The sequence below is a fragment of the Rhizoctonia solani genome, chromosome 13 (assembly GCF_016906535.1).
Source record: "Rhizoctonia solani chromosome 13, complete sequence".
Taxonomy (NCBI): domain Eukaryota; kingdom Fungi; phylum Basidiomycota; class Agaricomycetes; order Cantharellales; family Ceratobasidiaceae; genus Rhizoctonia; species Rhizoctonia solani.
The window spans coordinates 2,005,074-2,019,012 of NC_057382.1; the positions used below are offsets into that span (position 1 = coordinate 2,005,074).

The window sequence follows — 13,939 nt, forward strand, 5'->3', positions numbered from 1 at the left end:
GGAGATGGGGGATGGGCTAACTGCAGGTCTACCGATGGAGAAAGTGGCCAAGGGTAAAGAAGATCACAAGGACCTCAGCCACTTAAATAGGTTAGCCACGTCACCCACGTGATCGTGGCTTAAGGCTTAGCAGTTCCATTGTTTTGGGAGCGCATCTTGCAGTCAACTGCAACTCCGACCATCAGAATGTAAAGTGAATTTGCATCGAGAGTAGCCTACTGTATTTACCCACTGCTATCATAACAGGCCCCCAAAAGGCGGAAAACGAAAGTCCAACGTTGCTACGCCGGTACAGCGGTCTCGCCCCAGCCTCCCGTGAGTAGAACCTCGTGTCACGAGGCACGCAACGATGTATTGACCGCACACCAAGAGCCTAGTTGAATCGCTCTCCTACGCACACTACTCTCGCCCATTCAAAAATCCGAACTACACCAAGAATGCGAATCGACGGGCCAAGAGCGCAAAGCAAGTGATTGGGGCAGAGCGCGAGCGAGAAAAGCTTGGGAGAGAAAAGCTCAAGGCTCAGGGAATGGATGTAGACTGGACAGAAGATCCGGAAGCTATCACCTGTATGGATCCCCATCACTTGCCTTCAACTTTATTGACCAACTGCTTCCAGTCACTTCAATCGAGGCTCCTCCTCTGTGCTTCCTCAGAAACGCTATTGTGACATAACTGGTTTGGAGGCATGTCACATTTCTGGGAGCGGTAATAATTCGATCTAATCAACTTTGAATAGGCTCCCTATACGGATCCTGCCTCTGGCCTTCGGTATCATGATAAGAGCATATATGAGTTGATCAAGTCGCTGGTATGTCTTTCTTTTTGAACATGCCTCCTGGGCCTAACTTTCAATTTATAGAACCCTGCATCTATGCAAGCTTATCGTTCAGTGCGCAACCCACATTCGGTGGTCAAGTAACCAGGCACCAAACCCTGTAATTATTCACATACAGACGATTTCTATCACCTTCAAATGGTCGTTTCTCGCCTTGATAAAAGCATAAAATGTGCCTAAATAGCTCAAGGGCGTCCCGTAATATTACATACTAGGTACATCTACACATACAAAGGCGTGCGAAGCAATAAGTAAGGGTATAAGTATCCTTGAAAAACGCAAGGTAAAAATGGAGAATCCCAAAATACAGTTGCAAGCTGCACAAACCCCAGTGTGTAGCTCGCTCCAACAAAATAGCGTCCGAAGAAAATTAAAAAAGTGCAAGTAGCAATCATGAACCAGCTCGTTTGCGACCCCAAGCTTCGTTGGCGCGTTGAGTGGTTCCAGGAGAAAATATGTCATCCTCGAACATGTCCAGCCTGGTTGTACTGGCGCGGGTAATCGGAATTTCTTCGAGACCCTCCTCAGAGTCTGAATCAATAGCCTGTTCTTCTATGATGTCCTCATATCGATGGACTTCTTCTAATGACGCCTCTGGCTCCACCTCTTCCCCTAGCTGTTGGAACACTTGGTTACTCTGCGCAACCGTCAGCGTAACAATTGGCGATACAGATGATTAAACCTTACCTGAATGATAAGACATTTCACCAACTGATGATGTTCTCCCAAATTGATTGGAAAAATGGACCCGCCAGTACCACCAGGTGGGAAAATCATGCTTTGAGCCAGGCATGTAGCAACATTCTCGGCGCTCATGTGGTTATCACGTTCACATTCAACAACGCTAGCAGGATTGAAGTCAGATTGAGATCACTGGGGAGTTGGATTACATACTGGTCAAGGTGCTCGAACATAACTCGTAGCAGGTGGAAGTTGGCACTGGGCAATGATAATACTAGCTCTTGCAGCCGAGCGGCTTTTGCGTTCCCATCGAGTTCCCCTGGTAGGGCGTATCAACATCTCATAATTCACATAAGGGTGATAGTGGCTTACGCGCTGCAGCAATAAAGTCATTATATAGGGCGTCGGTGAAAGCACATTCGGGTAATGAGCGGAACCAGGCTTTGAGAGCAGATGTATATGCCATGATATCAGTGTGAGGGTCAAGCTTGCCCTCGAATGCAGCACCTAAAACGATCAGATTAGAGGCTGGTACCTTGTTCATACAATTGCTACTCACCCGAGTCAAACATATCACGAAGCTGTGCCAACTCAGTCGTTGACGGAACAAGGCGATCTATGCTAACATCAATAGGATGGATGATATCGATTGAGGCAGTACGCACAAATGCCCGGCTCGGTGAGCCCTCGACTTTCCACTTCCTGTATACAGATCTTGACAATATGTGGGACAGCATCGGCAGGTGGAGGAAATCCATATTCACGCTCCAGTAATTCCTCCAGGGGGACGCCATATACTAATTCAACTGTGAGTATAATGTCGTCAAATCACTCAACCACATACCTGGGTTCGGATGTTTGGTGGTCGTATTGAAACTCGGAACGCCCGCTTCGGTGCATCCGATTTCCCCCCCTGATACGTCAACCGCCGTCGTGCGTAGGTCGAGCTTGTCTCCTGAAGCACGTTTAGCCACCGTGTTGCATCATGATGATCCAACGCTTGTAAATAGAATAATACACCATCTTCGGTTCGGAGGCGCATGACAAACGATCGGTGGGTATTGACAGCGTCCTGAACTTGTGCGCTGGCCACATTCACAACGACCGAGGGCTTTCCCGTTGGCTCAAAGTCAAGCTCTTGAAGTGTACGGGGTTTCATTATCTTATCCTGGAACTTATCTCCCGACCAGGCGGATGAAATTGGCCGTAGCATCGTGAAGAACCCAGACATGCTTCGGTTTTTCTTGCGCTGACCATGGCCACCTTTGGGCAACATTGCCTTGTTAATATTATCATCACGGCGCCCGAAATCATCTTTTCGTTCTTGATCTCCTTTTGAAGTCGCTCCCTCGCATACTTGTCGCGTCTGTTCTTCTCGTTCTGCTCTGCGACGAGGCGATGGAAAGGCCTTACCGCCTTGCGGGGAGGCGCGTGGTGCGGAGATGATTGCATATTCTCCCTGTATGCTTCCTCCCTGATTACCCGCGGCTCGTAGTAGGACTCCGAAACCTCGCGCTGCATGTTTGTCATTCGATCCACGTCTGCACGGTGCGTATTGGATCGCATTTGTTGCTTTCGTAATGGCTGGAGATTCGGTACGTTTGACATAAGGTTGAACAAGTATCTGTCCGGGTATTAGATTGATTGTGTCACGTCATAGTTGATGCCACCGGCTTACCTGCGCTTATCAAAGTTGAGTAGTTCAACTCCACTACCACCTTCACATGATTTGTCTGGAAGACAGGATAGTTCGAGCAGGCACTCGATGAGCCAGCCCATGTCCGCCGTCATGCGACGGGGGATCGGATCTTTTCTACACGCCGGGCAGAGAGAAGGCTCGAGAGGGAGTCGATACTCGCCCCTCGTGCAGCACCCACTTCTTGCCAGGCTCTAGTGAAGAGACGACTCTCAGGCGAGCATAAAGCAGCACCAAGAGCAGTTTCAGTAAATGTTCGAATGGATGGTTGAAGGATGTCTTGCGAGCTGGGAGAGTCCGCTGTTCGAAGCCTGCAAACCTCGATTGTGCGGAGCAGCAGTTCAATGCGCTCCTGACGAACCTGTATTCCCAATCGCGGGGCAACGATGCTCGCGAGAGCCCAACGGCGAACAATGTCGTGCGCTCTGAAGACACTTCGAATGCTCGATGGGAGGTTGCGCACGAATTTTTCGGGGCCCATTTCAGATATTAGAGGTGAAGTGTCGACGTCTTGGAGCTGAGTATAGATGTTCTGAATAGGGTGTCGTCTCCGGTTGGAGGTAAATCGCTAACGGCATACCAGCCGAGTTTATCCACCGACTGCGTCTCAAACAGGTCCAGCGCCACAATCAAGTCCTGCAAGTCCTGATCAGTGGTTGGATTGATGCCGTGCTTATGAACTCACCGTCAATGTGACGGGCTTTAGGGCAGCCGCGGCAATAGCGTCCAAATTATCCGCCAAAGTCTCAGGATCAATGTCATCCAGAGTAGGCACGGTGCTCCCGAATCCGGTTGATGAATGGCCGGCTGAAGGAACTGAAGGAGTCTCCATATTTGGCCGCCTGGTCACTCGCTTGAATAATTCGCGCAATCCATTGAGCTGGGGCACTTCGGAATCGAATAGGAACATGCATGGCACCGTAAAAGTCGGTGTCATCGAGAAGATCTTGTCCACCAGCCCCTTCAACAATCCAATTCGTGAGAGTCTGGATAATTTCATTACGGTATTGGTCGTCCTCCGGATTCCCATCTGGATTGGAATGGGACGAAAAGCGAGCCAAACTGGAGGACGTGAAGGATTTCTTGTTTGCTGCGTTTCGATACCGCTTCTGGATCATCTACTCGCCAACCTCGGTTAATCTCGACCAAATACATTCCAGGTTAAGAACTAACCTCGAAAAGGACCATCGGTGTAACAAAGCTCCTAAACATGCCCCAAAAGATTCTGCAGTACTCCCCATGGTCAACTCGTACGCCCCGAGTACGTCCCTCGCGCAACGAGGTTTCGCCATTATCATCTGCTGGACTAGTTTGCATTCCCACCTCTTCCAGACCACTTATAAGTACATCGACGAGCTTTTCCAGCGAGCCAGAGCTGACGAGCGCGCGCAGAGGGGGTTCCCCGAGGCCTCGGTGACAACCAGACTTGCGCGTTGAGAAATTGAGGGAAGGGACGATCGGCGTGATCGAATTGCACTTTGTTACGCTCGAGGTGGGAAGATGGCGTAGCTCGATGGAAGGGTTCCGACTTGGTTTGCGCTCCAGCCGAAGGGCGGCAGACCCGGGTGACAGAACTCCACTAGAGTTAGGCGACAAAATTCCGCTCAAACTAGCACTCAACCCTTCGAGGCCATCCTCTTCAACCAAGCTTGCAGGCCTCGAAACGTTTCGTAGCATAGTCGTCGACCTAGACAGTGCACGCTCCCCAGTGCCTTTCTCTTCCTTGACAAGCTTTAGCACGAGCTCTCCGCTAAACACAGTCAAGGTCGTCTCGCCCAAATCCTCGCCAAGTAAACGGACCTCCTTCCCCTTGCTCTGACCTTGTCCGCCCGACTGAAAGGCTCGAGTACGAGTAACAACTTCTTGGATATGCTCTTGAGTCATTTCGACGGGACCTGTGCCCTCTGTGTGAGATGTTGCCGAAACCTTCTTGCCGCGTACGATGTGAGTGCGATCAAGCATGGTGACGCGGGCATCAATTCAGGGAAAAGTAAAGGCATCAGGGGATGAGTCGATAAAGTGCCCTTATTCCGGAAGAAATGCGGTGCATAGTATCGGTTTCGTCGAGGCTCGATTGCGAACGAAAGACCGTTATAGTCGGCAATGCTAATCAGGACACAATCAATGAGCATACACCCGTCAAAAGGCGATACAACGTACTGTTTGGATCTCACAAGCTCTTCGTCTTCTGCATGTCTCCGGAAGTATCGCACCAACCCAATGACATCCTCCACATCTGAGTCTCCTAATGGCAAAACACCACCGGTACACTTGTTCCAAGTCACTCCCATCGCCTGGACCATACTCCACGCGTTCTCAAAGGGCTTCACGTGCCATAATTCTCCACCCTTGAGTCGGGCCCGCACCATTTCCTGAGCTATTCGTTCGCGCACGTTCGATTCCCAAGGCGTGCACTTGTAATCTGGTGGATGGGCGATCATCGCGAGCCCACACACTAACAATCTCACGCTCCTCGTCGGACATTCGGCGGAACACGCGTTCTAGACGCGCAATAGCACGCGAGCATACAGCGGCCTGTACAGCACGCCAGGTGCACTCATCTCCATTTACTCGGGCTAGCTCGCCTGTTCGACCATCATATTAGCATCAATTACTTCAAGGGTCGAATTCCAAACAACGTACCTAATCGGATCCATTTACACAGCACCGCCGCCTTGTATGGGTTCTCGAAACTTTCACGCCCTCCGGAATGATTCCCACGCCATGGCCAGCCGCAACTCCAATTGAACCAGCTGTATCCGACGCGGGGAGTTCGTGCCCCACCATATCTGGTGACAAGACTTGAGTCATGACCAGCCGAGTTAGCCAGTGAGGGACTCATCCGAGCCGCTGAATAGGCTGGCGGGATCCGTGCCCCGTGGCAAACGAAAGTATCGGGAAGGTGATAGACCGACGTAATCGGAGCCCGACCCCAGCCTTGCACTGCTTGGACAAGAAATACTTGGTTGAGCACTCGAAGGGCCTTTGCAATCGTCGCGCTTGGCACTTTTAGGAAGACGTCCCTACTCAATCGATCCCGGTCCAAAGTGTTTCCCAATTTAGAGGGTCTTGAAAAGAATTCGGAAATGGTGTCTGAAGTGATGGCGTTGACAGGAACGACCGTGCCAGGGGGAAGAACTAAGGCATGCGTCGATATAGAAGGCGCAAGTCGAGGGCTATGTGTGGGGATGGATTCAAATGCACCCGCTTCATTTGGTCGCGGAGAGAATACGCCGACATAAGGCGAAGCAACAAGTGCTCCCGATGCCTCTCTTGCGCGAACGACACATGAATCCAGCTGTAAATCTACTGATTCCAACCAATCATCCCACCCATCGCCTGCAAGTCCGCCATGGAGTAGCACATATGTGCCAACCAGCCATTCAAGCCATTCTTTTTCTTTCGTCTTTCGTTCCTCGGTAGAATCCCCACAGCGATCGTCCTGTCCCAAAGTCCGGAAAGCGCTACCCAAATATCGTATGAGTGCTTCGTCAAAGTCCGAGTGCTGAGGCAACACATTGGGAAGGCATAGTAGCACTACTTGAGCAAAAGTCTCCTTTTCGAGCTGCGAATCAAACGTGGTCCCAAATACAATTTCGTGTACAAGTGCATCGAGTGTGCCTTGGAGCTCTTTATCTTCCCCGACGATTTGGAGCTCCGGGTGCTGAGCTCTTCCCCAATACTTTCGCTTCGTCCGATTGGTCACCGCTCCACCTGGACTTGCAGATTCGGCCTCTTCTTCTTCTTCTTCCTCGATACCTTGGGCAACCAAGCCTTCGGGGAATAGTTCTTTGAGTTCGGCACTTTTATCGCTAGGCGGCTTATACAGCTGCAATTTGTTCCCCGTCAAGACTCCTTTGAAGGGTTTCCCCTTTTCGGGCTGAGTAGGGTGATCCAATCGCATCAAGAAACCCTGGTGTATTACCATTTGAGATGAACGTTTCGAGGCCTTGGTCGTCGCTAGCGTTGCATTGCTACCCGACTCGAGGGCTGAGAAAAGAACAATCTGGGGTGGAGATGTCGATGGTTTATGGGTCATACCAAAAGGAAATCCAAATGTCCGAACGTTGTACCCCGGATTGGTGCCACCTGCGCCAGCTGTGCTCTTTTCTGTCGATCCAAGGGAGCGTTCGTATGAGGGTCGACTGGGAGCTCCTGCAGGATTGAGCGAGGTGACCATTTGGTGAGCGGCCCGAGCATTGGCAGCTTGTGCGGCTTTCAAAGAAGTTATAGACTTGTGGGAAGACGAGGTGTGGGCACAGGAGCTGCGGCCGACGTTATTGGCTGGGGATGGGAGGGATGAAGTCTACCAAAGGAGAGAGAGCGACCGTGTTTCTTGCTATTAGTACCTTCTTCGTCCACAGCGCTGGCTTTGGTAGGGAACGCAACAGTTCCGGGGCCTGCCGACAAAGGGGGACGCGCTGGGGTTTGAGTAGATGGTAGAAGTGTAGAACTTGGAGACTGCAAAGCACCACTTCGATACTCGCCAATTCGTGCGGAGAATAGGGAGGAGGGAGAGATAGGGGAGTCAGGTGAGAATTTGGACAAGTCATCGACCGATTTCGACCATTTTTTGCCACTGGCAGCGCGCAAGTCGCCTATTCCTGAACCCGAATGAGTCGATCCTGACGAAGACTGAGGGATCGACACTGCCAACTGGGACGTCGAGCGGTTCATAGATAGACTGAGAACCGACCTGGAATATTCGAGTTAGTTCTGTTTGAAATGAAATAAAAGGGGGAATCGAGTGCCTGCTGCCGGTGGGTGTCAGTGTGTCTTCATTGTACGGTCTTGGATTTGTCGGATTAGAAATCTTGGTTAAACTCGTTCTGGTCTCTACAGTAGTACTGAGGTTGGACTTGGAGGAGTTGGATCGTTGGAACCATTTCGTGGGCTTGAGGATGGCACCAAGGCCAATAGGAGATACCGAGCGCTGGGAAGACGACGACGACAACTCGCCGCGCTTGGACGGTGGACTGGGTCGAGGCATTAGTTTAAGCCAGCCACAGAGTCATTTACACACCGTTCGCCTCGTTTCATTCCAAGTTTATCAACCAACGCTGGTCGCGTCAGGGGAAAAGCGCTTCAACAGGGAGCCCTGAGACCCTGAATATCGGCGGTTAAGTCCCAGGTAAGCTTAAGGTAAGCAGCTGACATCCTATTTTTGGGACGATCATAATCTTCTATCTACTGAATAGTCCTCTGTCCCACACACAAATCATTTCAAGCCAATTACTCCACTTGCGCATCACGGGACCGCGTCCATGTCAAGCAAATCGCGTGTAGTCTGACACCAAAACAAGACTCAGGCTGTGTTCACGTCCGAACACAAACGACCAGTTAATTTGTTGCGACCTCTAGACAGCAGCCACGTCGACGTCAGCCACAACTGGCTATTCCTCTACCCCATCTCTTTGCATTCGATCATACTCCATCACTTGGCTCATATTCTCAGCCCTCTCTTCGAAACTTCGGAGAATTCATCGATGTTCCCGGCTCGCAACACGTTTTACTGGAGGCCATGGTTAGCAACAATACTCCCGATCACAGCCTGAAAACACAACCTAGTAATTCTATTACTTGATTAATGATCTTGTATCGGGTACTCCTATATCCAGACATTCAATCAACGCATGTATCAGGGTCCTGCGCTTCGTTGAAAACCTTTTCGTGCACCTCTCAGGAGTGTGCTCGTTCACGGCACTGATGTGTTGATCATCGAATCGGGTGATCCATGTGTATTCTGTGAAAGTCGCAGCATGTGCCTAGCGCAGAATGTGCTCGAGGCGGCCAGCGCGGCTTCGGTTGTATGCGAAAGAAGCAGAATACAGGAAAGAATGCTCCCGATAGATCACGAAGCAATCTTGAGTTAGCCGTGACCCGTTGCCAAAATTTCTTCTAGATCTCGGATGATGGAGCAGATACACGAGTTATGTGTGCCGTTCGACCAACTTGAAAAGACTTTGCACTCCGCAGGTGGTACTCTGCACTGATCTCCTCCAATTTGATCAAACTTGCTGCCCTAGCGCTCAGTGTGATATGGTACCCTTCAATGTTCGTCTCGACACAAACAATGGGCCCATCATGATCACACACAACATTCTTATCTTGGTTCTGGGTTCCCTTGATGAAAATGCCTAAAAATGCAACCCTTGCAGCATAAAAGCCTCCAAGATGCATTCTACTTCTTTTGGACCTTTACTTGTTGTTGGAAATATTAGCATATAGCTAGCTTCAGGGAAGAACACACGCAGCACTTGAATGCACAAAACTACAAGACTACTTTAATTTGAATACAGAATAGAATATCGGGTTACAGCGTCGTCGATATTCACATGTAACGAATGACAATCGATATAGTCGTAACAGGTAAGGAAAGTGATACACAAAAACACAAAACCAATCCTAAAATACCCCAAGTACAATCCTATAGGTATTTCATGATCAAGCAACAAAAACATACTCCAGATTCATTTTGTACTTCATTTTGAATTCAAATTACTTAAATGGTACTCTTCAATTTCAGCCCGAACCCTAAAGTGGCTACTTCACGGCCTAGCCTTGGCAAATGCTGCGGCAACACCGATGCTGGAAATAATTGGTTCAATTAATGCTTTTCCATTGAAAATGGGGATACTGGTGCTTACCTTCCGTCGGTGGGGTACGCCCAAAATGAGCCGGTAGACTATATCCAGGAATAGCGCAGAACAAGTCGCCGGTATTGCAAAAGCTCGCGATATTTTGAGAACTCGAGCTCCCATCCTTGGGCGACAAGTCCACCGAAGGGTTGTTGATCGGCCAAGGGCTGTTGATATTACGAGCTGGGTCACCAAAGACAAGAATGCTGGCGATTTTCGATTTGATCGTGCTCGAGAGATCCAGTTCTACATGTGCGCAGAATATGATACGATTATGATCATGCATCGAGGCGTCAAAAAACGAACTTACTGTGCAGAACTAATGCACCTTTAGAGTATCCGCTTAGTACGAATCGCTGGTTAGGGCAGGCAATCGACTGCAGGCGAAGATAGGCCTCGGTAATAGCAGCTCCAGCAGCGACGGTGGACAATGTATTCAGCGGTAGTGTCATACGTGATGGACTTAGTAGTAGCCCTACAGCTTTAGAGTATCCGCTTAGTACGAATCGCTGGTTAGGGCAGGCAATCGACTGCAGGCGAAGATAGGCCTCGGTAATAGCAGCTCCAGCAGCGACGGTGACAATGTATTCAGCGGTAGTGTCATACGTGATGGACTTAGTAGTAGCCCTACAGCATACAATTGCTCAATAAGGTAAGAGAAATTATAAGATAATGGTACATACCCGCTTGAAGCAAGTGCCAACGCAAGAGGTGTCCCGACTATGCCGAGTCCAATTTCCGTAGTTCCTGCAACGTGAACGAGCTGGAGAGGAGAGCAAGACTGGCGGGCCTCGAGCTCGACAGGCGCTCCAAGGACGGATACAGCGATGGCAAGGGGGGCCTGAAATGAGCTCGTGAGTAGAGAATCAAGAAGGGCGCACATCCGAGCTCACAATCAGATATTTGACAAACATATTGCAGTGTCGACGACGTTCATGCCGGCTATGAGTAGACTCCGCCTCTCCGCAATCCTAGGCCATTCCCAGCGCATACACTGACCTGGTGACTTGGACAAAAAAGCCCGCCTCCCTAAAGCATACAGACAGCGACGACGAGTGTCCTAGTAAAGAACCGGCTCCCGGAGCGTATATCATCCCGACCGGATTGACGCTATAGCAAGAGTTCGTCGGGAGCTGTTGGACGACACAGTTCATTGTCAAGAGCTCGTGAGATGATCAAATGATCTTTACACCAGCCCTTTAAGGTAACCGCTGGGCTAGCCGATCAATAGAAGTCTAGGACAGGGGTATGCATGTCTAAGTTCTCTCTTGGCGGGGTGAGCGGGACCAGTTGCTGTTGCTGAACGTTCATTTCTACGAATGCTGATGGCCTTGATAATTGTGTTGGTTAGGCACAATAGGGAGTGCACCAGATAAACAGGGTAACATTGCCGGCTATTTCCTGCGGAGTTGGTCCGTGGATACTCAACTCATTCAGCTCGGCACCTATTGACTTAGAGTGGTACTAGATATCGGAGAAATAGCTATATCGATGTACTAATGCAACGAGAGTGCTAATGAATGTTAACGTAACAGCCCACATGATATATCTTCTTTTTGATCACACATACTTAGTGAGAGACAGGAGCGTTTGTCCGTAGCGCGAGTAATATATAACCGCAAGGTGGATTGCTATCATCCCAGGGCATTGTGATTGGTCTATATGGAAAGCAACGTAGACATTTGCTGACCTTGATTACAAGCAGCTGTTCACATTATTGTCATACTGGAATATATGGACCAATAGCCCCACTCCCCAATCAATTTGACGACCAAAACTTATCCAATCATGAGATGTTCTCGATTTTGGTAGTTTATCTAGAGAGTAGGGTATGACTATCGAGTAAATTATACATCGAGCGACGTAGTCCGGGTGCTGATCAAGATTCGCACAAAAGCAAAGGTAGCGTATATATTAACAGTTTAAATAGCTACTGAATTAGATTAGAATATGATAACAACTACTATAGATCTCATTTACTTTATTCCACATACTCAAATGAGTTCAGTATAGGAGATCGAGTTGGTCGTAAGAGTAAGGAGGAAGTCACTTTTGCTGGTCAGCGGGAAACAAATTTAAAAGGCGATCTCGACAACCCACTCAGACCTTTTCGATCTCATTGGAAAAGGGACCACATCTAATTATAGGGTCGTAAGGAGTATATAAATTGACTCTGCATTCTGGCTGTCTGGTTGTAGGATGGAGTATACAAGCGCCGAATCATCACGATCACAACCCACTGAACCGGGATCAAATAATTGTGCTGTCAAGCAAGCCATTTGAACCGGGAAGTAAGACGTCTGGAAGTTGGCGCAAGCATTAGTATATATCTTGCCTAGTCTTACGAGACGCGGTTTGAGATGTGGGTGCTTGTGCTGCCTTCCTTTTTTAGTTTTTCTGTTAAACTTGAACTGGACAAATATGTGGGAGGTTTAGATTATTAGGGCGCACCATGAAGTCTGGAAAAATGAGCGTTTATCACCGATATCGCTAGTTGTTTGGATCTAGACACGGTAATTTTTAGACACGTACAATATTCAAATCCTCTAACCCCAGCACGACTGGCGGACCCATTGTGGCCTAAAGCACTTGTGTAGTACATCGTTTTATGAACTTGTTTGCGCTCTACTCAATGTTTTATCGGATTTAGACCTCCCGGTCATAACCATGGGTTCAAACAGCCGAATACATCAACTTTGTCGTGCGCATAAAGTCCAGAATATTACTCGAAGCGCTGGAGAATATAACTGATCCCGGTTCCCCCTGGCACTCACATCTGTAATACGATTAACATATCTGTATCTTCACCAAACACACACAACCCGTACCCGTACCGACGGAAACCTTGATCTAATATTCAACCCATTCAAGTGGCATACGGCACCGCCCAGTAGCCCTGGTCCCCCCCTAATCAACACTCCTACTGATTGAGCCGTATCAAAAGAAGTACACACCCACACGAATCAATTCAATGCATACACGGCTGGATTAGATCGCCGCTGTTGTCCTGATACGGATTCGCCACGTCTTGATTGAGAGTATTGAGCTCGAGTTTGAATGATATGTGTCGATCCTGTTGTTTTGTTCCTCTTTCCTCTTTCTGTTTAGTTGCTCCGTCTCCTGGGGCGCACAAGTTATCAAACCAATATACAATGTCCAAATATTGCGCATAGATATGCGTATCTGTGCAGAGATTTTGGTTGTATATGCTGGCATTGGTGGTCTAGATCTGTGATACTTTGTGGAGACTTGGTGATTTCAAACGGCCCATTAGGGTAAGATGAAACTGGATGCACGTAATGATTCGAATTCTCTCCCCAGTATGCCGGGTGCCCTCATCGATCGTCATGATACAGTGAGACAGTGATGCAAGAGCTAGTGTGTGGGTACGGTAAGATTGCACACTACATCATATTCCACAGTTCTGACATAGGCGTAGCCACCCAGTCTCTATATTCAAGTGGAGTACGTTACGCATATACAACCACTTTCAACGACATTCTATGCCAAGACTGAACCTATTAAAGGACGTCCAGTAACGGACACACCCTCTCAGTTATCGTACATGAACAAAGAGCCATCGACTTCATTTGGATCACTTTATGGTTTACAGCGGCGAGGTTAAAGTTGATCAATCGCATTCGAGTTCATGTCGTCACTCTCGAAGACAAGTTTCGAAGGCTTGAATGTGTTTGGTCGGTTCTTGATCTGGTCCCTTTGGATCGCTCCTCCAAGGGAGCTGGCTACATGTGGATTGATTCGGGCGGTCCGGTTGATTGTGATCTGAGATACGCCTCTAGATATAGGACGGGATGGAGTGCCAAGGATCCGAGATAACATTTTTTGGTAAGAAAGAAAAGTGCTGTTGGCCGGTTCCATTCAAGACCTCGCAACTGGGGTGACCACGTTGTCGACGTAACTGCCATCATATGATGCAGATTTCATCATAGTGGCTACAGTCTAATCTCATGCACACCTTGCTCATTGTCTTAACTGGCTAGTTCACGTACGGCCTTGAGAGACGGGACTGCGGAATGCTGCTACGGCCTTTTTCCGTTCAATCGAAGACAAAAAGCTGCGGAGATC

At 48.9% G+C, this 13,939-nt stretch overlaps 3 protein-coding genes across 3 annotated transcripts; 1 reads left to right on the forward strand and 2 right to left on the reverse strand.

Moving 5' to 3' along the window:
* Positions 1-34: 34 nt before the first annotated feature.
* On the forward strand, positions 35-922 carry RhiXN_07472 (uncharacterized protein; the record flags this gene model as incomplete). The annotated part of the gene is made up of 6 exons (XM_043327288.1): positions 35-53; positions 247-315; positions 378-569; positions 620-666; positions 740-811; positions 863-922. The coding sequence occupies 6 exons, from the start codon at positions 35-37 to the stop codon at positions 920-922; spliced, it is 459 nt and encodes a 152-aa protein (XP_043185760.1).
* Positions 923-1,229: 307 nt separating this feature from the next.
* RhiXN_07473 (breakpoint cluster region) lies at positions 1,230-8,255 on the reverse strand (the record flags this gene model as incomplete). Its single annotated transcript, XM_043327289.1, has 19 exons — positions 1,230-1,475; positions 1,526-1,682; positions 1,733-1,838; positions 1,892-2,026; positions 2,079-2,135; positions 2,185-2,316; positions 2,364-2,474; positions 2,540-3,143; positions 3,397-3,732; positions 3,789-3,851; positions 3,901-4,068; positions 4,124-4,333; positions 4,389-5,144; positions 5,390-5,637; positions 5,672-5,800; positions 5,859-7,499; positions 7,565-7,911; positions 8,003-8,191; positions 8,239-8,255. 19 exons carry the CDS (start codon positions 8,253-8,255, stop codon positions 1,230-1,232), a joined length of 5,652 nt encoding a protein of 1,883 aa, XP_043185761.1.
* Positions 8,256-9,717: 1,462 nt separating this feature from the next.
* Positions 9,718-11,007, reverse strand: RhiXN_07474 (cutinase; the record flags this gene model as incomplete). The annotated part of the gene is made up of 6 exons (XM_043327290.1): positions 9,718-9,803; positions 9,863-10,099; positions 10,164-10,480; positions 10,537-10,694; positions 10,747-10,824; positions 10,894-11,007. 6 exons carry the CDS (start codon positions 11,005-11,007, stop codon positions 9,718-9,720), a joined length of 990 nt encoding a protein of 329 aa, XP_043185762.1.
* Positions 11,008-13,939: the final 2,932 nt, after the last annotated feature.